Below are 27,744 nucleotides of genomic sequence, written 5' to 3' on the forward strand. Positions count from 1 at the left end.
ATTTATGATGCTCCATTTTGGGTGCTTAATTTAAAAAATCTTTAAATACCCATACATAAATACACATTATGGTGTGTTACAGACTGCCCCTTTCGGGCGGCCTGTAACCAGCCCTTTCCCCGCTGGATCGGGGCCTCAGCTACCACAACGGCAGCCTCCGATGCACCGATCCGCTGCTTTCCAGGCCGCTTCCCTGCAGCCTGGAAAGGGGTGTCCTTGGGGCTTCAAGCCCCAAGGACACCCGAAGGCCGCGGGGAGGAGGAGAAAGGGGCCGCTTGGCCTCTTTCTCCTTTGCATCGCTGGCGCAGCCGTCTAAAGGCTGTGCCAGTGACGCAAACCGCAAAAGAAGCTCCGTTTCGCAAAGAAATCACACCCGCGCCGCCTCATTTGGAGGCGGTGTGTTCGTGATGTCGTAATGGTGGCCCCCATGTGGAACAGGCGCTGCCATTTTGTACAGACTCAATCTGTACTAGGGTTGGGGCGTCCGGAAGGGACACCCCTTTCTAACCCTAGTACAGACCCAGTCCGTATTTTTACGCCCGTGCGGAACGGGCCTATGTTTCCTACTTACCTCTAGATTATGAGAGAAACCATCTTATTATGCCACTAGGTGGTATCTCTGCTTATGAAAGTATTAATAAAATTGCAATTTCTACAATAAAGACTAGCATTCAGATGATGATCCAAAGAGCTTCCTGTTGTTTCTTCTCAGATTTTCTTACCTCAGTTGTTGGTAAAATGAAATCCTAGCTAAAACAAAATAATTTGCATTGATTCAAAAGAAATAACCCCATAACACAAAAGATTGCATTGAGAGTTTTAAAACAGACTAATGCAAGGAGCCACCTGGAAAAATGAGTAGAAATAAATGTGCCAAACCCTGAAGATGCATTCCACCCCTAAGACATGCTATGCTTTGGAGTACCACCCCAGGCACATGTACTGACTCTGACATGTTGTAGGAACTTACAAGTTAGCACAATTGTTAGTTTTTTGGAGGTTTTTCGGGCTATGTGGCCATGTTCTAGAAGAGTTTATTCCTGATGTTTCGCCAGCATCTGTGGCTGGCAACTTCAGAGAAAGTCACAGATGCTGGTGAAACATCAGGAATAAACTCTTCTAGAACATGGCCGCATAGCTTGAAAAACCCACAAAAAACTATGGATGCTGGCCATGAAAGCCTTTGACTTCACATTGGCACAATTCTATTTTCAACTGCCTTGTCCCAGAGTCTTGGAAAAGACAAGCACTGATGCTGCATGCAGTGGTACAGCCAATTTGTTTAATGAAATGGAAAACAGTAAAGGATGCAATGAGGACACAGAGTGCCACCATGAAAACAATTACAATAGCATTCCCAGATCTTAGATAGTATATGCTTAACTGTGATTTAAAATTCATTCTAAAGATTGATCTAAGATTTTCCCCTTGTCAAAAAAAAAAAAGATATTTAAAAGGAAAGCTCCACTCTTTAACTAGAGTTAGTTCAGGCAATGTCATGAGTGTAGAAAGGAAAAATGAAATTACCACCCCATTATTCAGGAATAATTCTTCCAACATCATACAAGGTATTTTTATGCTAGAAAAAGAACACAATGTTTTCTAAGATATGAACTTAAATAGCAAGTCTTGAATCCAGCTGTTGAGCCAGTGTGATGTGGTGGTTTGAGTACTGGACTAGGACAGGGTTCAAATCCCCACTCTGCCATGGAAACCCACTGGGTGACTTTGGGCAAGTCACATTGTCTCAGCCTCAGAGGAAGGCAAAGACCAACCCCTTCTGAACAAATTCTGCCCTGTGATAGGGTTGCCATATATCAAAAATGACACACACAACAAAATCCAATTGCTACTCCCAACTGGAGTAGTCTTGTTAAATCAACTGCTGAATGGTAGAGTCAGCATGTATATAAATCTCACTGATTTAATGAGTCTGTTCCAGTTGGACCCTGCAAATGGATTTAGGCCCAAGAACACAAGCTTCTAAATTCTGAATGAAATGAAGCCTTATTTATATATATTCAGATTTTGGTAGATTCTGTACCAAGTATCTTGGCCAGTAAATTCAGACTGCACTAATCCATTTGTGACTATGACAGTCTGAATGCCTTTGTACATATATTTTTTTCATACACTTTTAGAATCTTGTTACATGCTTACTTCTATCAATAGAAATAGTTTTGACATGCAAACCTAGCCAAAATTAATGTTTAGGTACTTCTAAGCTCTAGAAACGTCTATGTATAATATACCTTTGCACAACCGTAGTTTACATAATGTAGATCATCATGTTCAGCAGAGACGGTATGTTTTGAAATGCTATTGAGGGCACAAAACTACTTGCCAAGAGAGGAACTTAGAAATTAAAATCAATTAAATAATTAATTAAGTTGTAAATATACCAATAAATGGGTCACCAGAATTTTAAAACAAAAGTTATAGACTAAAATTGGAATTTTAATTAAGTTCAAAATAATTAATTAAATTAGTTACAGTGCTAAAGAGTTAACAAATTTTGCATTACCTAGTTCCTTCTCTACTAAAACCAGAATGTTTTAAAAGAATAGCCCAGAGAGTAATTTTTTTAAACATTTATATCTTTTTAACTGTATTTTATTCTTTTAACATGTAATTTGTTTCAATATTGTAATAATTTAATTTTGTTTTAATGTGCCTTTTTGTATGCTTTTAACTGCACTGTTTTTTAAATATTGTAGGACACCCTGAGTCCCAGTTTTGGGGAAAGGGTGGGATATAATAATAATAATAATAATAATAATAATAATAATACTGAAAGCCTAGTTCTAGATAGGGTCAGAGGTGGCATTGTGTGATAAGTACAGTATCACCAAAACTGCTTTCTCCCTTGGCGTAATCTCAGTTTAAAAATTGTGTGTAGTAATCTCCCTAGAAAACCGTATTTTTAATTCTGATACATTTGCTGGTATCCATATGGAAATTCAGTAAATGAAGAGAAGTGAGAAGGCAAGGGAATGGGAGAAAAGGGTGAGTCAGAGAAGTCTTTTTGGTAGTATCAATCTCAATCTTTTATTCTGCGGCCACAGGCCCAACAAATCTCATTAAACATATAAAACATTTTAAAACATTTATAATTTACAAAACATACCTTAACGACCAAATTAATTTTATGGAACAAGAAAAAAATTTGATTTATGCATTCTTTTCCAGAAAATAGAAACATAGGCGTGTTACAGACCGCCCAGAAGGGGCGGTCTGCCACCGCCTTCATTTGCAGCGTGGAGGAGCCCCAGCGTCCAAACCGTGAAGCTCCTCTGCACTGCAAATAAGAAGCACCAAAATGGCGCTTCTCTTTGCGGCATGGATATGATGCCGCGAGGCGCCAATGGCACACTCGCAGCGTCATATGCACCGCACGACGTGTGGACGCAGCGTGTCCACTACGTAAACATGGCGCCCCCCGTGTGGAACGGGCGCCACCATTTTGTACGGACTCGGTCCGTATTAGGGTTAGGGGCGTCCGGAAGTGACGCCCCCTTCCAATCCTAATACAGACCCAGTCCGTACTTTATGCCCGTTTGTAATGGGCCATAGCCACTAGCTCTGTAATGGATTTATTTGTATCCTGCAAGAACTGTTTTAAGTGCCAATCTGAGGTCCTGCCAGGAAAGTTACTCATTACAGGACCAAGGAGTTTGGTACATTCATCCCTATAAAAGTCACATTAATGAAAACGCATTCAATGGATTTAATTTCTTCTACATTACAGGGACATGATCTATTCTCATATGCCACACCATGATAGTGCCCATCTAAAACTGGAGACAGTAGGCAATTAAATTTGGCTCTTGAAAAAAACCTGCCAATATTTTGGAATCGTCAGATTTTCCAAACATCTAGCACTTTAGGGGATTTGAAATTCAAACCAAAATGCAAAGGTGAGCATGTTTTACTGGCATTTGATAAGGAATATTGAAGATCTATGTCCTTAATCTGGTTTTCTAAAATAAAATTAAATGCCTTGAGCTCATAGGCATAAAGAAATGCCATAGACAGACCTAATAACTGCAGTTTAGTAGAAAAGGTTTTAAACCAAGAACTAGTATAACCATCTGTCTGTAGAAGGTGTACATAACCTGCGGAAGTAATTAAATATACCACTTTGGTCCAATATCTGAAAGCATATAGCTGGGCTGTGCCTTCCAATGATGCAATGCCTACCTCAAGGCTGCTGAGGAAGCACATTTTGGCATCCCAAGAATAGATCTTTAAACATTTGAGAGAACATTCACAATATTTGAATGGAATCCTTGAATCCAAATTGGGATTCCATGCAGCAGTTGAGACAAGATCCTGGATTTAAAAATCTGGATGGCAGTAAGTATGAATTGCCTCCCCTTAGTGGAAAAAAAAGCGAGAAATTGCCATTTTGGGTACTATAAATTAAAAAAGGGGGATTTTTAAACATACATGCAATTGTTCTTTCCAAAGCTCAACACAGGCAAGGGCTGCATCTACACTGCAGAAATAAAGCAGTTTGACATTGCTTTAACTGCCATGGCCCAATGCTATGGAATCCTGGGATTTGTAGTTTGTTGTGGCACCAGAGCGCTGACAGGGTAGCCTAAATATCTCACAAAACTACAAATCCAAGAATTCCATTGCATAGCAGTTAAAGTGGTGTCAAACTGCTTTATTTCTGCTGTGCAGCTGTAGCTAAGGGAGAGTGGAAGAGTAGAATAATCCATGGGATTTTTCACCTTCATTCTTGGAAGGCTTTTAGTGTAGTACTGTAATGTAAATTTAAATACAAATTTAAAAATTAACTTATTGTTAAAACATCCCCATCCCCCTTTCAACAACTGATTTAATTAACCTTCTCCTCTTTGACTAAATCTTATCCAAAATATAGTGCTGACATCAAAGAAGAGTGTCAACTTTACCCTCCAGTTCTTTTTACACGTAGCTACATATATCAATTTTTAAATTTATTCTATCTATTTCAAATATAACATACAAATCTTTTTTCTTCTTTTCTTAAATAACCTTGAAAATCCACAACAACAAGTTGAATACGTGTGTGTGTGTGTGTGTGTGTGTAAGTGATATATCAATATAATACCCTGTTCCACACTGATTGTCACAAAGACTACTGGGGAACACACATAAAATGATGTCTCATCATATGTTTTATGATGCCAAGAACCCTAGGATAGATTAATACATCATGCTTCGGGGAAACCTCGACTTTTACACCCAATTGCTGATTAAATCACTGGTTCATTTTCTATGAACTTTTTCACACAGGGAAAATCAGGGATTTAAACAAGCATTATCCAGCTACAGTATAGTCATGTGATCGCAGTAAAGATTTTCACACATCATCACAATTAAAGATGACTTATCCTGGGAATAACCAGGGAATAACCAGCAACAAATCATTCATGGGGAAATCCTGGTTATTCCCTGATTATTCCCGGGATAAGTCATCTTTAATCACAATGCGCGTGAAAATCTTCATTATGATCGCATGACTATCACTGGATAATGCCCATTTAAACCCCTGATTTTCCCCACATGTGATAAACTCCCAGGTCCCACCCATTATAGATGAGAAAAAATATAGGAATTCAAGTTCATATTAGTCAAAAGGCATAGATGTGCCCACTGACTGGGCAAGGTGATTCACAGGTGCTCCAATACAGTGAGCCCACTATAATTGATATTGCATCATGCTTGGGAGCCAATATCCCAACTTAATTTGAAAGCACAATTCAGTAGTTTTATTCTGATGTGAAAGCAAAACACTTACCTTTCTATATTGACAGGCTTGTCAAATTTAAACAGGATATAATCCCCAGCAACTGGTGTAACAGCCCAAAAAAAGTCTTCTCCCATGTAGGCTTTTTCAAGAGCATGTCCTTGATAGACCTTTAATGTTGTAGAAACTTCTGCAGGTGGATTCACATGAATTTTATGCAATAATGGTTTCAGGAAGTCTTTATCCTAAAAGGCAAGAAGATAGTATGCTAATCTGAAAACAAAACTATGATAGACATAGTTCCCAATGTATTTCAAGGACATGTTAAATGTTCCTTGATAAAACCTGCCTGAGGCAACATTTCACTAACAACTCAGTTTGGGCCAACTGTAGTGAAAAACCAAGTGGTTTTTATCAAGAATAATTTAACATTTGCTCAAAACACCCTGGAATCTTTATTTGTTTTGCAGCTGTTCTTTTCTCCTTCTTAGATCTTTCTACAGCTATTATCAAGAAGTTGTTCAGCAGACCACAAAGATGACTAAACCCAGGGATGAGCAACTATAGCCCTTGGGAAGTTATTTAATTACAGTTCCCATCAGTTTAGTCAATATCGTCAATGGAGAAGAATGCTGGGAGTCACAATCCAACAACATCTGGAGAGCTGCATGATTCCCATAAATGATTTAATGCTTTCCTGCTACTGGCCTATTTACTTTATTTTAATTTTTTAAATTTATTTTATTTTATTTATTATACAAATAATATACAAGTAATACTACACACTCTTACCACACAATGACATAACACATAATAACCTAAAAATATACATTAAACATACCATCAAAGACAAATTACAACCAATCTTCCAGTTCACAACATCCATAACCTAGTATCTGTTATCCTGTTTACTGAATTAATATTATCTATTTTCAGAATTATTGCTTAGTGATCCTATAAATTACTACTGAGTCTGTATAACATAACTTCCTATATAATCCAGTTCACTTTAATAGAGAAAAAATAAACTAAGTTAAATGAAATTTAAGGGCCAATTGCTTTATTATGTGATTTCTCCAACATTCATAGGATTGCCGTAAGTTAACAAAAAATAGTAACTGCTGTTTTTTTATAAAAAAAGTTATAAGTCTGTAATTTTAAAAAATGGTTTAAAAAAACCAAAAGCAAACAGAATTTGCTTAAGAAATGTGAAGAAAATACATTTCCTGTACTGGGTTAAAAGCAATTTTATCAAGCGTAACTCTGTCACAGTGGTTTCCCAAAAATAATTTCTACTTATATTGTGTTATCAAAATGCTTTGCATATGATAAAACAATATACTGTTTTATACCATATCATCTGATATTGTATGATCTGATAGGCAGTGGCTCTCTTGGATCTCAGCAGAAGTCCTTCCCATCTTTAGTTCATGAAAACATTTTAACCATAGATGTGATGGTATGAAGATTTCTGCATGCAAAGCATGTGGTTTATTATTGACCTGTGAACATTCTCAGGGCTTTTCTCCAATAAAAGGTAAAAACATTAAAAGTTTTTTTTAAAAAACCAACCTATTTATCAGTGGATATGCAATTTCCCACAGAAAACATTCAAAATGCAAAGTATTTAAGCAACTGAACACATCATACAAAAAAAGAAGAAGACATAACTGCTCAGTTCTTTATCAGCCTGTCTCCAATGAAGGAAGAGATAGCAGTAGCATGGCCTTCCAGATATGCTGTTCCTAATAGCCTTGATATGCTGCCCTATGATGCTGATTTATGTTGATATTGGTAAGACCAACATCTAGGCTATACAGTCCCTCCAACTATATGATTAGATTCTGTCATGGAAAACTGGTTAAGTTATAATGTAAGATGAAATGTTCAGATTCAAGTATAGCAACTTGATGGCTATATGATTTAATAGACTAATACGTTGTTGTGTGTCTCCAAGTCATTTTTGATTTATGGTGACCCTAAGGCGAACCTATCAAAGGGCTTTGCCACTGCCATCCTCTGAGGCTGAGAGCGTGTGACTTGCCCATGGCACTCAGTGGGTTTTTATGTTCAAGTGGGGAATCAAACCCTGATCATACTCCAACACTCAAACCACTATACCATGATAGCTCTCATAGACTAATATAAGATGCTTTATATGCAATATAATGGAATTTCATGGAATGTAACAAAGCAGAAATGCTTGTTATGTTTATGTTTCTCCCTAAGATTAATGTATATCGATAAATCTGAGTACTTACTGTGAGTTTTTGAATCTTTCCCGCAAGAGAAGAGTGTAGGCCCACATGCTGGAAAAGTGAAGGCCTGAAGCGTATTCTGAGATTTGATTTTTGTCGATCACAATGTTTCTTAAAAGGAAAGCAAAAGAAGAAATAAAAGGAAAAAATGGAAGGGGGGGGGAGCATTTTGTTATGTTCTCAATCTCGAATATTACCATGATCTAAAACCTCAATTTATCCATGTAATTTATTTGTTCCTGAGATGTGGAATTTTTTTGGGGGGAGGGTATTATAGTACTAGGTCTCCATATTGTCCAAATGTTAAAAAATAAAATAACTTTTGGGCATTTTAGGATATATACACTTTTTATATAAAGTTTATTAACAATTAAAATATTACATTCATATTTCCACATATTACATACATCCGTTCAATATTGGCCCTCTTGTAACTAACAGACATCAAATCCCCTCTACTCACCCACCCCCTCTTCTTCGTATTTTCTTCGTCCTAGGATATATACACTTTTAAGCTTCTGTTTATTCCCTTCCTAAAAGTGCATCAGTCTCAAACAATGAGGAAATGGTTTTTGTCTGTTATTTTTGTAGACCTCCACTGTTTTGGGTGTTATAAAAACAAGCATTTTTCCTTAAGTATCTTCATACATGAATGGATGGTGATTTACTTCATATTTGTCTGGCTACGTAATAATATAAGGGTCTTCAAGGGAGAAAACAGACACTACTTATTCTCCTCTTACTATATTTTCTCATATTCATGCATTTGTCAGAAATATTAAACAAGACTTACTGCATCCTTCTCAGGGTTGCAAACTTTTACCCAAAGAATGTGATCCAAGAGCCAGTCAATAGGTTTCTCTTTATAGAACATAAATATAAACTCTACAATGAGAGTAATATCTGGAGACTGGAACATTTTACCTGCAAATAATAGGAAGTTATGGCATGTCAGCAATAAGCCAGGGCTTTATAAAGTAAAACCAGACTGCCACCTCACCGTTTCTATTAGTTTGAATAAAATATTAACAGAAATCCCTGAAGAAGCAAGCTAGCATGGTATCTAGTGCTGAGACACTAAAGATGTTTGATGGGTTGTTCTTTTTGCATAACATTGGCAGTCATGAGGAAAGGTAAGATGGCACTCAAATAAGCTCATGGGGGAAAGCGGCTTTTCAAAGGCAGCAGAGCAAGAGAACTGAAAACCCAAGGAAAAGCTAGGAACAGTACTGCCAAGATCCCTCATTTCATCACTTAAGATATTTCTGATAAAACCAACAATGTGTAATGTTCTTTTCCCATTCTTCCAACAATATCTTAAACACACTTTTAAAAAAATGAAAAGTCTTAAAATTTGGCTTCCCTAATCTGCATTTAAGATCATATTCCACTTGTAAAAACACAGTAATTCCATTCTTTCAGAGTCCAGTTTGATGAAGTGATTTCTCTGGGTGTAGGGACTCTTAAGGAGTAGTAGGCAGAATTACCTATTCTAAGGTGTAATTTGCAGTGAGGAAAAATGCAGTTTGCACCTCAAATTGGCATGGCTCAGTGCTGTGGAATTCTGGAATTTGTAGTTTTCGCCTTCTTTGTCAGAGAGTTCAGGTACCACAACAAACTACAAATCTCAGGATTCCTTAGCATTGAGCTCTGACAATTCAAGCGGTGTTAAACTCCATTATTTTTGCAGCGCAGATAAGACCTAAGCAGCAGACATTTTATTGTCCAAGGCCAGTCAGGTTATTTTGGTACCTGAGACAGAAAATATGGTAAGCACTTCTTCCCTCTGCCCTCCACCCCCTGAAAAAAGAGACAACGCTGATAAGTTTAGAAGCTAAAAACTTTCACAACACCAGAGATAGAATTCAAGTATCAAGGTATGGCATTATAATGTATAATGTAATGAAGTCATGAAAATAACAGTGCAGTCAGAAAAGGGGCAAGGGTATAACCTTTCTTCTTTAAAACACATTTTCATTAACACATAAAGGGAAAGGCTTAATAGAGGAAATAATGGTATTGACACAAACAGGAAAGAGCATTTCTTTTTATATAGCCAACCATCTATATTTAAGAGCTTAAAACTGAAGCTTACTGATGCATAGCATTTAGAAAACTGAAGCATTTAGTCAAAGTTTATAATTTTGTCATGTTTCAGGATGACACTTGCAATTATTATATAATTCTATTTTTCAGCAGCTGATTCTTCTATCACAATTGGCATATAGCCACCTGACATGTGAAATTACACTGGAAATGTTAAAATAACCTATTTTTATGAGTTGTGACTCAGGGAATATTAGGTAGTGAGTGCTTTCTCTTCTTCCCCTTTTCAAGTCTACTGAAGGGGAATGGTTCTTACCAATGAATCCAAGCTGAGAAAATTCTAGAATCATCCAATCTTCAGATGACAACTGAAGTGCAAAATTTTTTATTGTGCTGAAGTAATTCTGCTTGACAACGATGTCATCCTCAAGCTAAAGGAAGCAAGCAACAAAGCCAACAAAACAAAGAAAAAATTAAGTATGGGGGAAAGAGGAAAATCACAATTCAATTTAAAATACATTTCAGCTCCTTCTATTTGCCTAAGGTACACTTGCTATAAATCCGTTTGCAAACCCTAAATAAGAAGGGCACTCAGGGTCTTTATTTTGAGTAGTTTGGGCTGTTAATTTACACTCCCAGGGAAATATCTAAGTTTCAGTAACTCAATCAGACTTACTAGTGAGAAAATATGTGTATGATCATGCTGTTAGTAAATGAACAAGAAAGACACAGATGGATATTATCAAGTAGCTATCCTGGCATCTTGACACCATGCATTTTTGGTGTACAACAATACACCGTCCCTCAACAGATACCTCTGTTACTACTAATGAAATTCATGGAATCATAGAAATGGAAGAGACCAAAAGAGCCAGCCAGGCCAATTGTGGAAGACACAATCAAAGCACTCCCAACAGATGGTCATCCAGGCTCTGTTTAAAAACCTCCAAAGAAGGAGAATCCACTACTCTCTCAGGGAGTGTGTTCCATTGTCAAACAGCTCTTACTGTCAGAATGTTCTCCCTAATGTTGAGGTGGAGACTCTTTTCCTGTAGCTTGCATTCATTGTTCTGGGTCCTATTCTCTGGAGCAGCAGAAAACAAGCTTGCTCCATCCTCAATATGACATCCCTTCAAATATTTAAACATGGCTATCATGACACCTCTTAATTTTCTCTTCCTCAGGCTAAACATACCCAGTTCCCTAAGCTGATCCTCATAGGATCAGATCTTTCTTTTCATCATTTTGGTTGCCCTCCTCTGGACACACTCCAGCTTGTCAACATCACTCGTGAATTGTGATTCCCAGAACTAGACACATTATTCCAAGTGAAGTCTGAACAAAGCAGAAAAGAATGGCACTATTAACTTCCCTTGATCTAGACACTACATTCCTATTATCATATTGCCTTTTTTAGCAGCTGTATCACACTGTTGACTCATGTTCAGCTTGTGGTCTACCAAGATCCCTTTTGCATGTACTGTTGTCAAACTAGTTGTCACTGATTCTTTTTACCTTTTACCCATTTTTTTTACCAGGATAACTTGATCTTCTTACCCTTGTAAAAAGCATATTATTAAACATATATTAGGATGAAACAAAGGAGTTTATCAGACAAGGGAAACTGGAAGTATAATCCAATGGCAATCCTAACGCAATCATGGAGTTTCACGTTATTGCGTGATAGACTACCACACGCAATTTTGGGCAATGGGAAGCCAGTCCAAACACAATCATGGGGTTTCACATTATTGTGTGATAGACTAACACATGCAATTTCTGGCAATGGCAAGCTATTTTCGGGCAATGGGAAGTCAGTTCGAATGCAATTTGCATTCACGTAAATTCGCTGAACAAGCGAATTCACGTGAATGCGTTCTGGCCCCACTTTCTTTTCATTTGAAATTAAGAGAAATTCCTCCTGTGTGATAAACTCCACAGTCATCATTAATCACAGATAATGTACAAAGTCCTACTCTGCTTACTCATTGTGGTGTGAAGATACTCAAAGTCTATGACAGGGAACTGGCACATTCTACCAGGCTGGTAAGGCTTGGAAGATGACTCTGGTGGCATCACTAGAAGGATGACCACTGAAACTCAAATAGAGTGGGATGACTGAGCCAATCCTAAAGTTAGGCTGGAGGCAGAACCCCTTAAAATGATCAGGACCACCAAGACTCTTGTGTAATATTTTTGTGCAGCCCTCCCTTTAGATCCTATCAGAATTACTGCAAGAATACTGTATTCTTTTTGGGACTGGATTATTAAAATATATTTCAAGGAAGATTTTACTTTTTAAAAAATCCTGCACTTAATTGGATAAAAAAATGAAATTTAACCCACTCAGCTGCAAAGGAAGGTCATAGTAAACCGCCTCTCAATAAATCTTGTCAAGAAAACCCAGTGATGGGTTCACATTAGAGTCGCCATAAGTCAGAAATAACCTGAAGACACACAACAACATCAACAAGAATACAGTTATAAAGCAGACCTTCCAAAGGAGCTATATGCATACAAGAAGAGAATACAGAAAGCAGCAGAGGAGTGGCCAGTCCCTAGAGTCACTAACTCTTCTTCTTTGCAATCTCATCCTGTATATGCAGACAGAGTTTAATGACTAGCCATATATAGGGAGGACACTGCCCCAATGGCATCCTGGCCAATTTGGGATATTATTTCTTGACCCAGCTGGGGATATTATTCTCAGGACAAATTCGTGGAGTGAAGGCTATTACTGGCTATTAGTCACCGCTAGTATCAGAGGCAGTATGTCTAGGGTTATGTGTCACTGTTAGTATCAGAGGCAGTATGTCTCTCAGCACTGGTTGCCGGGAAATATGAGTGGTGGAAACTATTACCCTATTGCCTTCATGTGCTACTTCATCCACCATCATCGGGCTTCAAAGGGAGAGAGGGGCAGGCAAACTCCATTGGGCCTAGGCCAAAGTAAGAAGAAGGGCCCTCTTTCCAGTCCATCTGCCATCACCTGGCCTCAGAGGGAGAGAAGAACCACTGAACTTGATCCCCTTCCCCACTGCCATTCATTTATCTTTTTATGTCATTTTTATTAGATTGTAAGCCTAAGGGCAGGGAACTGTCTAATTAACCATTTGTAAGCTGCTCTGAGAGCTTTTGGGGATGAAAAGCAGGGTATAAATACTCCAAATAAATAAATAAAATACTTGTAAATTTTCCACAGAGGTAATATAAAATGGATTATTTATTAATTTATTTATTTTTATCCCTCATTTCTCCCAAAGTGGGAACCAAGGCGGCTAACAACATATATAAATGAAAAGACTTTGGTCTGATCCAGCATGGCTTTGCTTACATTGTCTCCCTTTCTCAAAACCCAGGCTTGGAAATTGGTAACACTTAACATACTTCTGTCCTTCATCTCCTTTGCCCTAGTTTTCCTTCAGATAACTATCAAACCTCCTGACATCTGAACAAGGCTGCTCAAGATTTCACATCTATTTTGATGATGTAGGAAGTAAGCCAGGGATACAAAACAACAATTGTGAACAATTATTTCAGGATTTTTCCTATTCAATTAAGAAATGACAGAGCTGTTCAATTTTATGGGAGCAAATTAGTTGCACTGAATTAGTGTCAGCTACTTAAGACTGTGTGATACTAAGCATGAGCATCTTTTTTCCCCTTTTAACTCTGATTTATTGAAGCCATATATGAGAAGCTAAGAGATATTTACAAAGCATTAAAGATGTTTCTGAACTGATAAACACAGCCTTGGGTTTGCCTTTAGAAGTCTGGAAGGGAGCTAGGAGTTGCTCTTTCTCTATTCTAAATACAGTAATGCATTTTTATGTTTGAAAATTAAACTTTTTGCTGTAAAGTTCAACTGCAAGATCAACATACTTGATTAGCAGTTATTCCCTGAAGGTACTTTGGACCTCAGTTCCCACAAATGCTATCCACCAACAATGGTTCCCAGCTTTTGGATCTCTATTTGTTTTGGATTTCAGATCCCATAATTCCTGACCGCTGGCCAAATTGGCTGGGGCTTCTTGGAGATGGTGTCCAAATCAGCTGGAGGACCAAAGATTGAGAATCATTGCTCTAAAAGTTCTGTGTGCCAAGTGTATATCATCATTTGCCATATATTTTACGTAAAAGAAATCACCTAGATAACTGTACTGTACTTATATCATGCTCATTATCATAAGTTCTTACCTAACCTTTTGATCTTTGTTTCACTATACATAAAGATAGTTTACCTGGATGTAGTAAACACCCTTTTTCTGTGCATACATCATCAGGAAACAATAATCCAGATTTTGCTTTGTTCGCCATCTGAAATTACATATAGTAAGATAACATTTCTGAGCCAGTGTGGTGGAGAAATTTGATTGCTGGACCAGGACACCGGAAGATCCTGCTCAGCTATGGAACTCCACAGAGTTATCTTGGGCAAATCACACTATCTCAGTCGCAAAAGAAGGCAATGTCCAATCCCTCTAGACAAATCTTGCAAGAAAATCCAATGATGGGGTCACCATAAATTGAAAAAATAAACTTGATGGCACCAAAACAAAACATTATTAACTAAACATTTCAGTAGGTGCAAGACATTCAGTAATTTGGAGTATAACACCAGTTTGTACCCAAGAATAAATTATGTGGTACAGGAGGCCACTCTGCATCAATTCATACCCACACAAGCAGGTGAGTAAACAACAGTGAAAGCAACACCTGCTTCCCAAGGATCCCCCACTTGTTTTAGGGGCCTCCACTATGCTCATTTCTCTCAGCCAATAAGATTCTTCTGGTGGCACAAAGCTACTGTTGTCTTGTCTTCTGTGGCCAGCAATATTCTCCAGCAGTATTCCTTGCCTAAGAAAGCCCTATGAAATTAATGGGGTCTGTAACAAGTCAGCAGGCAACTTGAAGGCACATGCACACACCCAGTTTGCACACATCATCTTCATAAATATGGTATAGAAGTTACCAAATCAAAGTATATTGCCATGGAGAACAATGAATCTTGGGGAAATTACTTTTTAAACTACAGCATCCAGGATCCAATAGCTAACCTATGTGAGTTATAGTTGAAAAAAATAATTTTCCCACGTTCCAGGTGTAACAAAATCGTCTTCAGCTATCAAGAAAAACAAAATCCTTACCTGACCCTTTCTTTTGAATCTCCAAATGTCTCTTTAAGGTTTGTCAGATCAGGATAGTAGGATGCAGGTGGGGCTATTACTTCCACCAAGCCAGAACTGATTTCTGTAGAAAACCTGCAACCACAAAAGGTCAAGTCAACTCCATGTTCTAGGGAACATTATATTCCTGACATGCAAATGTAAAAAAGTAGACTGCATGTTGGACTTGGATTAAACTCTGCATTGAACCTTGAAGCTCACTAGAAAACACTGAACAAGTTAATATCTCTCAGTCTAACAGCGGATGTTGATAATTATTAAAAACTTAGTGCTTGAAAAAGTTACTTTTTCTACTACAGATCCCAGCCATTCTGGGGGATTCTGAGAAATATATTCCAAAAAGGTAACTTTTCCAAGCCATAAACAAAGGCTGCAATCTAAAAGATATGGTTTCTGGTTGCGCACAACATTTGTGACTTTCCTGTGCCATAAACGTTCCCCACATAATTTGAAAATTGACTCCTGAGGATCCCACTGGTAACTGAATCAACACAGCACAAGTGTCAGCAACCAACAGCAAGAATTAGCTGAGCACTTTATAAAAGCAGAAATATTTACACATTCCCTGGACCTGGGATAAATCCCTAGTCATCATTTATAATTAAAAAACAATATGCATTAACTTTTTAAGCACTTGGGTACTTCTATACCTTAGCACTTTGCACAGTAGCTTTAGTGTGTACGCCATGCAATCCACTTATTTCATGCCAACATAATCCGTTTATGTCCATCTGAGTCTCTTAATCCCATTTGCCATTTTACAAGTGATCTCATTCAATTGTACTATGCAGTGTGCTATAATATACAATTCTTGCATATGTACAAATTATTATTTCTGAAGTTAAAATGTGCAACAAACAATGGATTCCCCATCCACAACAACAAATAGTGGACACCATATATAGAATAAACTTACTCTTTTTCTAAGCTTGCTACAACACCATTTACATAGTCGAGATCTGTCTGGAAAAAAGAAAGAAAAATATGTTTAAGTTGTCCTTACCTAGCATAACTTGTTAACTACATGCAACTGTAGGATTTTTACAGCCTTTTAAATATTCAAGTAACACCAGAAAGTTCACAGTTACTGTTTAACCAAAACAGCCAGCATAACATTCAGCACCAAGAAAGGCATCCAGTTAAGATAACACATATCTTGAACTTACTTTAAACTTATAAACTTATCTTAAACTTAACTTAGACTGTTTATCTTAAACTAAAAAGGTCAGAAGGATTAAACGTAAAAGTAATCTGGAAGAGTTTCAATCAACAAATCAATCTGTATAAAATGGTTGTATTATTTTATGTTAAGCAAAAGTTCGTTAAGGCTATTAGTGCAAAGAACAGTCCCTATGGTGAGATAGGCCAAAATTCAACTTTACCAATGACATCTCTTTGGTCAACAAAACTGGAAGGAGGAGTGTGATTTCTTTCTCTCCACTGCATACCCTTCAGTTCATATGGGAGCACTGGGAAATCTCTTGGACCAGGTTTTCAGGCACTGCGAAGAGCTGCAAGGGAGTGAATGGGAGTGCAGCAAAGGCCTACCATTACAGAAGTCAGCTACCTCCATGATATTGGCTTTAGACCACTCTGTCCATGTCTTTTATCAACTGTGAATGGCACATGTACATTTAAAGCATGGCCTTATTTTGGCAAAATAAAAACAGGAGATGCATATGCTGTTGGAAAAAGCACCAATTTGACATTTTAAACATATGTTTCTCCATTCATGACTGGGAAAACGGGAGCAAATACAGTGAGTACCTGGAATTGACTAATACAAGACAAGCAGGCATCATAAGAATGGGACCTGTGTGAGTTACCTATAAAACCTTTATCCATCTTTTTCTTTTAACTAATTGAAACAAGTAAAAAGTTTATTTCTTCAGTTAAAGAAATGGAGAAATAAGGTACAAAGTCCATTTTCTATTTGCTGCCTTGACCTTCACTACAAAAGCAGCAATGGCAGAACACTTCTGTAAAAGGCATGAAAATGTAGTCCCCTATTCCATGACCTTCTTCAAAAAAGTGCTGCCTCCAAACATTTGGCAATTCAAATATATGTATGTATTTCACTGCACTAATTAAATCATTTTTAAAAACGGCAAATACCAATAAGATATTTTCTTTCATGTACGTCAATACCTGCTTTCATCAACACTGAGGAAAAATACCAGCCCTGATTTTCCTATCTCAAGTTAGTATAGAGTAGAAGAATATAATTATAGGATTGGCATGCAGTAAACGTAAGTCAACCATTTGCTTAACATAAAATAATATAGCCATCCAAACTAACACGGCTATATCTTCAAATTCTACCACTGTATCTTAGCAGTTTAGCAGTTGTTGTTGGTGCCTTCAAGTTGTTTCTGATTTATGGCAAACCTGTCATGGGGTGTTCTTGGCAAGTTTCATCAGAGAGGGTTTGCCATTGTCATCCTCTGAGGCTGAGTGGGTTTCCATGGCCAAGCAGGGATTTGAATCCTGCTCTCCAGTCATAGTCCAGCACTTATGCAAAATGCTAAACTCAAGATGGCAGCCATCTCAACAGTTTTAATTGCATCACCATTCATAGCAGCCAAAAAAGAAATGTGACATCTGAGCAACTGCCCATCAACTATAACACAAAGCAACTCAGTATCTGAGGGATGAATCATAGTAGTTCCCCAATTAACAACTACAGTACACAGAGTCCTGAAGCAGAAGTTTATGTCTGAGGAAACTACTGGAGTTAGAATTGAAAAGAGATTAATTGTAATTAACCACCATATATTAGCTCAGAGTGACTATATTTTATATAGAGAATGAATGCTTATTTCTAACTTTAGAACAAAGCCCCTCTTTTACATGTTATTTGGAAGACTGTCAAACACAAGTTTACACAACTTCCATGCTGCTAACCCACTTGTCATTTCCAGCTCAACACGAGTAGTCACTTCTGTTATTAAACAAGCCATATGCAGAATTACTTCAAAAGCCAAACCTTATATTTGCAGAGCTGTCTGCCTTGGTTAGGATACAGCATATATTTTACCAAATGTTAAAAAAAGTCCACAATACACATTTTGTGCAGTTCCAGCCATCTGACAGAGAGGCACATTTATACTTTTAATGAAGTTTGCTTAAGCAATCTCTTTCAACCCTCACCGTTATGAATGTATACGTGTCCAAGAAAGTCACTTTGCACAGAGAACTGGCAGTTTTTCACAGTATATCTAAAATTCATTTGGTGGGCATTAAAATCCTTCCTGCATCGTCTGCTCAACCACCTTTTAGCTGTTAAATGATATTCCTACAAATCCCATTCCAGAGTCAACAACACAAAATGATATTCCTACAAATCCCATTCCAGAGTCAACTGCTACTGTTCTCCCTGCTCTCTTTATCACCACCACATTTTAGTTGAACTTGCAATATGCATCTGGGGGGAAATGCTACTGCCAAATGGACAAATGTGCAAATGCGACACTCTCCAGAAACAGAGAGCTTTAGAAAGGGCAAAAGATCCTGTGAATTAAGTGGGATTACTTACTTCTGAGTAAAGACACCTAAGTTTGACAACTGAACCTGCTTTGGACTCTAGTTGGCTTACTCAAGATGTTTCCTTATTATTCACTTTTCAAATCAAACATACAATTTATTCCAAAGATAAACTGCTCAGTGATAACAATATATATATATATATATATATATATATATATATATATATATATATATATAATTCCTTAGGTATGTCCAAACACATGTATTATTATAAGGAAATTCTTTAAATCAAAGCAGTTACGTTAGTACCACAACACAGTAAGAGGTTTTACTCTTATATTCAGAGCATCTCAGGTAAAATGCTTAAAAAACAATTTCTGAAAAGAATATACTTGCAAGGCATTGATAACAGAGATCTACAAACTAAATTTCTGTTCAAATTGTTCTGAACTAGATATACCTCTGGAAAAACTACAGAATTTAATCTACTCAAATTTGGAGATTCCCATAAAATCTCTGGCATGAAAGTAGAATCATCTTGCCAGATCCTGCAGTGTATTGTAATGGATTATTCTCCAGAAATTAGTGAGACTCCTAGCAATTCACAATCAATCTTAACTTGTTTCAGCAGTGCAAATTCACATTTTGCAGATTTGCAAGTCAAGCCACAAACATGGAGAGCCAACTGTTGATATTTCCAAGGTTCTAATAACATCTTACTACCTACTGATTAATATTAAGTTAGAGAATTTGGCAGCCAAGTGTTAATGTGCATGATCTATTTTCTTTTGACATAAACAAAGGAAAGGAAAGGAAAGGTTCTTGCATATGTGAGCTAAAACATCAGCTGTCTGCAAGTCACCAGTGGCTTGTAGTGCATGAAAGCTCATGGTAGAAATTACCTTTTTCCCCAGTTATTCTCAAAGGCTCCACAGGATTCCTTTATATCTCCTTTTTTGCTAGTCATAGCACACATATAACACGTATTTTTTTCCCAAAGATTACACCAGGAAATGCCTCATAACTGATAAAAGACCTATGCTAAATAAAATTTATTATGTTCTTAACTTTCTACAAGAAACTTTGTAGTATTTGTTGCAACTGACTAATGCCACTACTTAGTTAAAAAAAGGTATCAACGTTATTAAAAAGTAATTTGTTACTACATTAGGCTTGACTCCAGCATTACAGTTCTCCCCCACCTCTCCTCTCCTTCTTTCCACCCACAGTCGCATAGGGTTTCCCATTTCTTCACAGCAAGTCTTTGAGATTAACAGATGCTGCATCTGCACTGCAGAATTAATGTAGCTTGACCCTGCTATAACTGCCATGGCTCCATGCTATGCAATCCTGGGATTTGTAATATGTTGTGAGTTCTGCTCAGAGCTAAATACCTCACAAAATTGTAAATTCCAGGATTCCATAGCATTGAGCCATGGCAGTTAAAGTGTTATCAAACTGCATTAATTCTGCAGTGCAGATGCAGCCAGAGCTGCAGTGGTAAGGGGAGGTTGTCCCCTCTCTTCTCTACTAATGGAGGCAGTTGTGCCAGCACATGTCCTCTGTTGGGTTTGAACCTATAATGCCAAGCATCCTTTGCAATTTTATTTATTTAAAGCATTTATAGCCTGCCCTTTAGCAAAAAAGAAGAAGAAGATGACAATGAAGGAGGAAGAGAAGGCAGCTCTCAGACTGCCTAATAAATAGATATTTGACACTTCATGTTCTGGTTTACAGTCTTAAATGAGAAATGACACGCAAGAGAAAAGTGATGAGGAAGAAGGAAGGAAAAAAATTAGGTTCAGCAGCAGCTGGGGCCCAAGCACGATGGCAAAGTGCTTGGCTTCTCTTCTGCTCCCTCTGTAGCCAGAGCAGTGGCAGTAGAAATTTAGGGTGGTGGTTCTCACCAGTTACTGCAGCCCAGAAGGGAAGTGTGGCTGGCTTCTTCTCCTTTCCAATATTGCAAAGTTAAGCATCTTTAAAACAACTCCTTCCTTTCTCATTTTGAAAAGTAACATAAGTAACATTAGGTCCTTATACTATACTGATGTACTTATACAAAGGGAATAAAATTAGAAGTAACTAAATATTTGTAAATACAGTGGGCCCTCCACTTTCATTGGGATTGGGGTTGGTGGCACAGAAGCCCCGTGAAAGTGGAAAAACTGCAAATAAAAACCAACAACACTATTTTACCTGAGAAAACACAGCTCTTATGGGAATCTCTAGGTCCTCCAGAGGAACTCTATGATCAACATCTGTCAGACATTGACCACAGAACTGCAAAGGAGGATGTAGAAATGCCTAGAGAAGTGTTCTCTCTAAGAATTTCAAGGTCCTCCAGTATGATTTCTGGAAGATGTTGACCACAGAGTTACGCTGGAAGACCTAAGCTTTCTAGAGAGAACGTATTAATCAAACCTATGAATAATCAAATCTGCAAAAGTCAAAGCCACAAACATGGAGAACCAACTGTTGTTATTTCCAAGGTCCTAATAATATTTGCCATATCATCCATATATGTAGCTGTATTTACTCATGTTAATTCCCTATTATCTTTTCCTCTGCTCCTCCCCCCCCCCCTTTCTGGATGAAATACTAAACTGCTAGGTATTTCAGGAAACAACTGTCTTTTTCATCCATCAGCACCACTAGCCAGAGAACTACTTAGGCCTGTTACAGACTGCCAAAATAAAGCTGCTTCGGGTCTCTTTGGAGGTATTCTATTTAAATGATGCATGGGTCCTAAGAGTCCGGAGGTCGCGTCAAAGCCACACTCAGTTCCTAAGCGCTGGAGTTCAGCTTTGGTGCAGCTTCTGGATTCTTAGGATGCATGCATCATTTAAACAGCTTACCTCCAAAGAGACCCAAAGCAGCTTTATTTTGGCAGTCTGTAACAGGCCTTAGTCCTCTACTGGGAAAGCAGAATGCATCCAACTCTTTTTGGATTTCACAGCTGGAGAGAAGTAAAATATTTAACAGCACAATCCTGTTGGTCTGGTAGACTTTTTGGCAATTTTCAAGATCATCAACCATGGTATCCTTCTGGGCTGCACTCTGGGATAGGACCTGATGGCACTCTTAACATGGCTCTGCTCCTTCTTGGCAGGGTGGGCTCAGACACTGCTGATGGGGAATTCCTGGTCGATGTCCTAGCTGTTGGGATGTGGATGTCTCAGGTCTTTTTGTCCCCAATGATAACATATACATGAAACCGCTGAACAGGTCATCCAAAAGTTGTGGGTTTGGTGTCATCAGTATGATATCCAACTCTATTTCTTCTTTACATTTAACTGCAGTGAAGTTGTTTTGTGGCTAAAATGGAATCTGCTATGAATAATTTACTGGTCAGGGGTGAAGAAGTTGAAGCTTAATCCCAACAACAGAGAGATGCTGTTGGTCAGACTACTAAATACAAATTCAGCCTGTGTTAGATACTGTTACAATCCCCTGAAATCTCAGGTTTGCAGCTTGTGTGCACCCTTGGACCCAGTGCTGATCCTGGATACCTAAGTTTCAGTAGTAGCCAGGATTGTATCTGCATAATCAAAACTAATGTGGCAGCTGTGCCCATTTCTAGAGATAGCAGATCTTGTTATAGTGGCATACTCCTTCACTGCTTCAGATACAGAGGTCTCCCTTGTTACTGGTCCATTTCTGGGCTGAATTCAAAGTGTTGGCTATGATCCATAAAGCCCTATACAGTTTGTGTCTAGATTATCTGAAAGATAGTTATCATTCTATATGAGCCTGCCTAAATCTTGAAATCCTTGGCCTTCAGGTCCTTTACTTGGCATGATAGGACCCAGGAGAAGCGTCTCTCTATGACTGCTCCCATGCTGGGTGACAGCTAGGTTTGCCCCATATCTGATCTCCTTCTATCAGCAGGCAAACCTGCTTACAAGTGTCCTTTAATTAGGAGTGCTGTACATTTGTTACCATTATTGCATTTTAGAAGATTTTAAAATGTATTAAATTAATGCTGGCTTTAGTAGCACAGCTAATTTGTTTTCTATTTTTTTATGATGACTATGATGAAAACGATCATGATTGAGTTTTTAAACTGTATTTTGTTTTAATCTATGTTGGTAGCTAATCTAGGTAGGTCTTCTATTGGGGTGGGGAAGCAAGGTGAACATGAAATAAAGAAGATGACAACAGGAATGTTATTGCTGCCACCAGAGTTGGCTTTCTACAGAACCAGCCACTCCCTGCCTGTGGGTCTTTAACTAACTCCAGACAGGTCTGACTTGTACTGCAAATTCCACAGATTAGTTTTAGGAAGAGCTCCAAAACCTTTCTGAACTGATAAATCTGATTTTAAATGGATTAACCTTTTGAATCTGAGAGGATACCTCCCAGCAGTCTACTTACCAAACAAAAACAGGGTGTGATGAAAAGTTACGAAAAAAAGAAATACATGACTCGTTTTCAGTTTAATGTCTAGCTACTTTCATGATCTTTTCAAAGTTGAATTGAATAAGCACATTAATAAACAGTAAAGTCATTTAAAATATATTAAACAAACATTGAAGAGGAAATACTCAAAAATTCTCAGATTATTCTCAACTACATTGTGAACAATCAGAAAATATATAATTAGGTTACCTCTCCTATGAAGACGATCATAACTGTATCTAGCTTCTCTTCTGGTGAAAGCTTATCAATCAGTGAGTGAAGTGTTTCTGTAAGGTAAGACTTTACTTTTCTCTTTACTGTAGGAATTCCCATCACTATAGAAACTGAAATAAAGAGAAATTCACTTGAATTACTTGAACAGGAAAATTATGTAATGCAGTGCTGAGAAATATATGTAACACGTTTTTGACAAGTTCCATGGGGTTGGGTTTTTGGTTGTTGTTGCTCCTTAGACTGGTAAGGTAAAGCAACTGAAAAACTACAAGTTATAATAACAGAACAAAAGGAAAATGGAACGATTGAGAAAGGGACTGTTTATGTAAATTATCATTATCATGAACTGTATTGATATAGTTGATTGATGAAGCTATATTGATAAACTGTATTGATGAAGTTGTATTGATAATTTTTTTCGGATAGAACTTTCATTCAGATTTACATGAAGAATCCCTTTTAAAATGAAATAAATAAATAAGCAAGCAAGCAAGCAAAATGATCATCTTATCAGAGGCAAAATAGCTGAAGACACTTTTGAGACTATATGGAATCCATTGAAAACATATGTGTCAAGTACAAATTCTAGGAATGGCTTGCTGTTGAACCACACACTATCCTGGAAGCTATCATGATGAGCACTCTTTAGATATTGATTACTATCTGATGCTATTGTTTGTCTTTGATAGCAATTATCCAATCACACTTTGAACCATGGGGTGTTGTCTATGACGTGCGAGGTGGGATAAAGGATAATTTACTATTATATTATGTAAATTTCTAATAAAAGTAGATACACAAAAAAGGATTTTAAAAAGTGCTCACACCTCTGTTCCTTCTTCAGTCCCTGATCTTGAAAACTGTCTCTCCTTGTAACAACAATCAGCTTTCACACCTATCAACCATTGGTGAGAAAAGTCACCTTTATAGATTCCAGAATCTCCTGGCAAAATGGCAATAATGTTAGTGGATTCTGGGAACTGTAGTCAAAGTAATACTTCCAACCTCTAGGTAAGAAACCAGGAGTATGAAAGGTATAGGACTCATGTTGCACAGAGAAAGCACTGTATAACACCTGTGAAAATCCATCATAAAATGGAAAGAAACTAGTTGCCTAGAGCTGCTCAATCACTTTTTTTTCTTTCTAAACTTTGATTTCCAGAATGCAGGTTTATCTGTTCAAATATACAGTATCCCCAAAAGTCCATAAAATAACAATGTGTAATTCACGAAATGGTGTTTCAATCTGCTGTTTCAGTTCCAAATTTCCACTCAGCTAGAGGGTCAGTAGACACTCAGATCCATCTCTCTATATCTCACCTAATGCACTCCATAAGAATTTAATATGGATAGATTTTATAATAATGATTTTGCCAGGAAGCATAAGTAAAGCCTGTACACCTTTTGCTTGTCAAACCACTCTTAGTTCAAAACCCTTTGCATGCATACATACTAACATATGAATCATAATGCCTGATCATGTGCTATTCATGCACAATACAAATTAAAACAGTATAAAGCCTACAAAATGTAAAAAAAAACTCACCATAACTAATTACTCTGTTTTTAAAAAGTCAAGTGAGCAAGCAAAAAGAAGATGGATTATGATTATGATTATGAAAACTTTTGGCTCAAAGGGAAGAATTAGCAATACAAAGAGAACAACAAAACAGAGGAGAAAATAATGCCTTGCAGACATTCAGGATTCTAGTAAGCATCATTCAAGGGGTATCTTTCTTACTGGATCCTATTAATCTATTCCACAGCACTGACAATTCAGAAGCACCATATGCAGAAAACTGTTTTAAAAACCCAACACAGAACAGAGAATATATGACACACTTACCTTGACTGAGGCCTAATATTCTCTCTCTCTCCCTCTCTCAATTCCCCTGAGTTGTATACTACTTCTACATTATATACTACATTTTCCTGGATATAAATTCAAAGCAGGAAACACATTCACTATAGGAAGGAAAATTCATCAGTATTACTCAAAGTGGCAGTTTCTGGACTAGTGCTGACCCATGAGCCACTGGGTATCAGTGTCTGGTGAGTTTTCAGGAAGAAAAAAAAACAAGTGTAGCCAAGGGGCACAAATAGGGGAACAGAACCTGGCACACTGGGGAAATAATAACTGCTGTCCACCACATCAGACAGCTTGAGAAGTACTGAAGTACACTACATATTTTTAATACCATAACAAATGACCCAGGACTATTAGAAACCCTGGCCTTGTCTAAACTGGCTAGGGGCTGGGGAAGATTCATCTAAAATGTAACCTAAAAAAAAACCTCAGGGAAGTTGGCATTGAGGAAAAGATAGATAACAGTCTTCATTGTATGAGCAAAAGAACTCCATAGGGTGGGTCCCACAAGATCCAGTTGAGCGTGATAGTTTATTTGGAGAATTTGTGCAGCAAAAAGTAACCAACAACTTGGTTCCAGTTTATATTTCATGTTCTATGAATCTGCCCAACATGGAAACCAATTTATGCGCTTGTAAGAATTCAGTGTATAGTTATTTTTTAAAACTTCATTTTTAAGAAGAGACATGCTGTTTCAGATTAGTGGTTTCCATTATACCTTAACATCAAAAGTGAAGGATCCACATGAGACAATAAGACAAAAGATTGAAGACAAACTTCTTTCATCTTGGATTCAATCTGAATTCTAAGAGATGTCCAACAAAGAAAATAAGATTCCTTTAATCTTCTGTTTGCCAGAAGTCATACTGAGTTAACCACACATTTTCACACAAATCTTAGAATACATCAGTCATACACATCTAGGAAGTTTACCTCCTGTTCGTCCAAGGCCAACCTGCACTGAAGGTCGAAGGCTTCCTTCATTCTTCAGTAAATGAGGCAAGTGGTAATATATATTTGGCACTTGAAGAGATTTTCTGCTTGTTAGCTCCTTTAACAATTTTAATGTTTCATCTGAAAACATACAATAGATATACTATTCATCCAATAGTCTAATCCAAAATGTAAGGATTAGTGGCATTTTCCCCATACTGTACTTATGTGGTACAGAACATAAAAACTCTTAAACTTTCTAATTAGCGTGTCATAAAAACAGGAAATACTGTAATGGTTCTACTAGAAATGGCTCCTGCATTTTATACATTTGCAGGTCAGCTAACACGTTTATTTAAAAGGTGTTTGATATATCATTAATTTCAAAACACCGAACAGTCATTTTTTAAAAGAAGTATCTTATTATATTTTTACACAGCTATTGTGTTGTCACTTTTCAAGAGAAACCCCTTTAAGACAAATAAAGAGAATGTCATAAAACTTACGGTAAAGTGCTTCTGTTAAAAAAAATCCCATTAAAAGTGAGTAGGAAAGAGTAACAAGAAAACATTGCTACATCAAAAGGGAGATAAATCTTTTTGTTCTCACTAACAATTGAGTTAGGACTGATGCATAGTTCCATAAAATGTGGGGCTATTCTGTTACTGTGCTGTACACCTTGTAGCAGTTTTTCCTACCCTCACATCCAGTCATGCTCGTGGCAAAGCCACATACCCATTCAACACTGGCAAGTCCTGGAAGAGAGGAAAAATACCTTCTGCCCTGACTTTTAAAAAGTCACAGCTCATCTCAGAAATCCATAAGAAGATAGACTGAGACAAGAGATGCATGGGATGGATATTTTAAAACAAAAAACCAAACCTGATACCTACATGTACAACTTCCACCAGACCCCAAATCTTTTGCCTAGTCTGGATAAGCCATTAGAAACAGTGTTAATTTTGAAATGTAATCTCATTTACCCTTCATTACAGAGGAGAAGGGGTGGGGAAGAAAAATTATAATAAACTATAATAATTTTGTTTTTCAGTTCAGAATACTATGTGTATTTATTTAGCGACATAGGCACGTTACAGACTGCCCAAAACGGGCGGTCTCGCGCCGCTGCCGGTTGCTGTGTCCAGGAACCGCAGCAGCCAAACCGCGCGGTTCCCGGGCGCAGCAACAAAGAAGCGCCAAAATGGTGCTTCTTCCTAGGCCCCGGAAGAGGTGCCGCAAAGCGTGAGGCGCGCACTCGCAGCGCCACTTCCAGTGCGCGACGTCCAGACGCTGCGAGTCCGCGACGTCAAAATGGCGGCGCCCATCTGTATAGGGCGCCGCCATTTTGACACACTCATTACGCGCGAGGGGCAAGGCGCGTCAGGAAGCGCCGCCCCTCACGCGTAATGATGGCGCCTCAAGGGGCCCGTCTATAACGTGCCATAGCTATGTTAGTCTGGAATATTGGTATGCAAAGGGATCTTGCATCATTTTTTAGACTAACAGTGTGAAAGAGGTTGTAGCATAAGCTTTTGTAGACTTGGTCTACTTGCATCTGAGAAATTACACCAAGGCACCGAAAGCTTATGCTACAAC

The 27,744-nt window shown here is 37.8% G+C and overlaps 1 protein-coding gene across 1 annotated transcript in view; it reads right to left on the reverse strand.

The window, feature by feature from the left end:
- The window catches only part of MGAT4A (alpha-1,3-mannosyl-glycoprotein 4-beta-N-acetylglucosaminyltransferase A), an 81,385-nt gene that overhangs the window by 11,273 nt on the left and 42,368 nt on the right, over positions 1 to 27,744 (reverse strand). The window contains exons 4-12 of the mRNA XM_042460580.1: positions 26,149 to 26,289; positions 23,325 to 23,458; positions 16,147 to 16,193; positions 15,192 to 15,305; positions 14,286 to 14,361; positions 10,361 to 10,475; positions 8,792 to 8,922; positions 8,002 to 8,109; positions 5,792 to 5,985 (exon numbers count right to left, since the gene is read on the reverse strand). Coding sequence (XP_042316514.1) covers positions 5,792 to 5,985; positions 8,002 to 8,109; positions 8,792 to 8,922; positions 10,361 to 10,475; positions 14,286 to 14,361; positions 15,192 to 15,305; positions 16,147 to 16,193; positions 23,325 to 23,458; positions 26,149 to 26,289 — 1,060 coding nt within the window. The remainder of the gene's footprint in view (positions 1 to 5,791; positions 5,986 to 8,001; positions 8,110 to 8,791; positions 8,923 to 10,360; positions 10,476 to 14,285; positions 14,362 to 15,191; positions 15,306 to 16,146; positions 16,194 to 23,324; positions 23,459 to 26,148; positions 26,290 to 27,744) is intronic.

This window comes from Sceloporus undulatus, chromosome 3, assembly GCF_019175285.1.
Source record: "Sceloporus undulatus isolate JIND9_A2432 ecotype Alabama chromosome 3, SceUnd_v1.1, whole genome shotgun sequence".
Lineage (NCBI taxonomy): Eukaryota > Metazoa > Chordata > Lepidosauria > Squamata > Phrynosomatidae > Sceloporus > Sceloporus undulatus.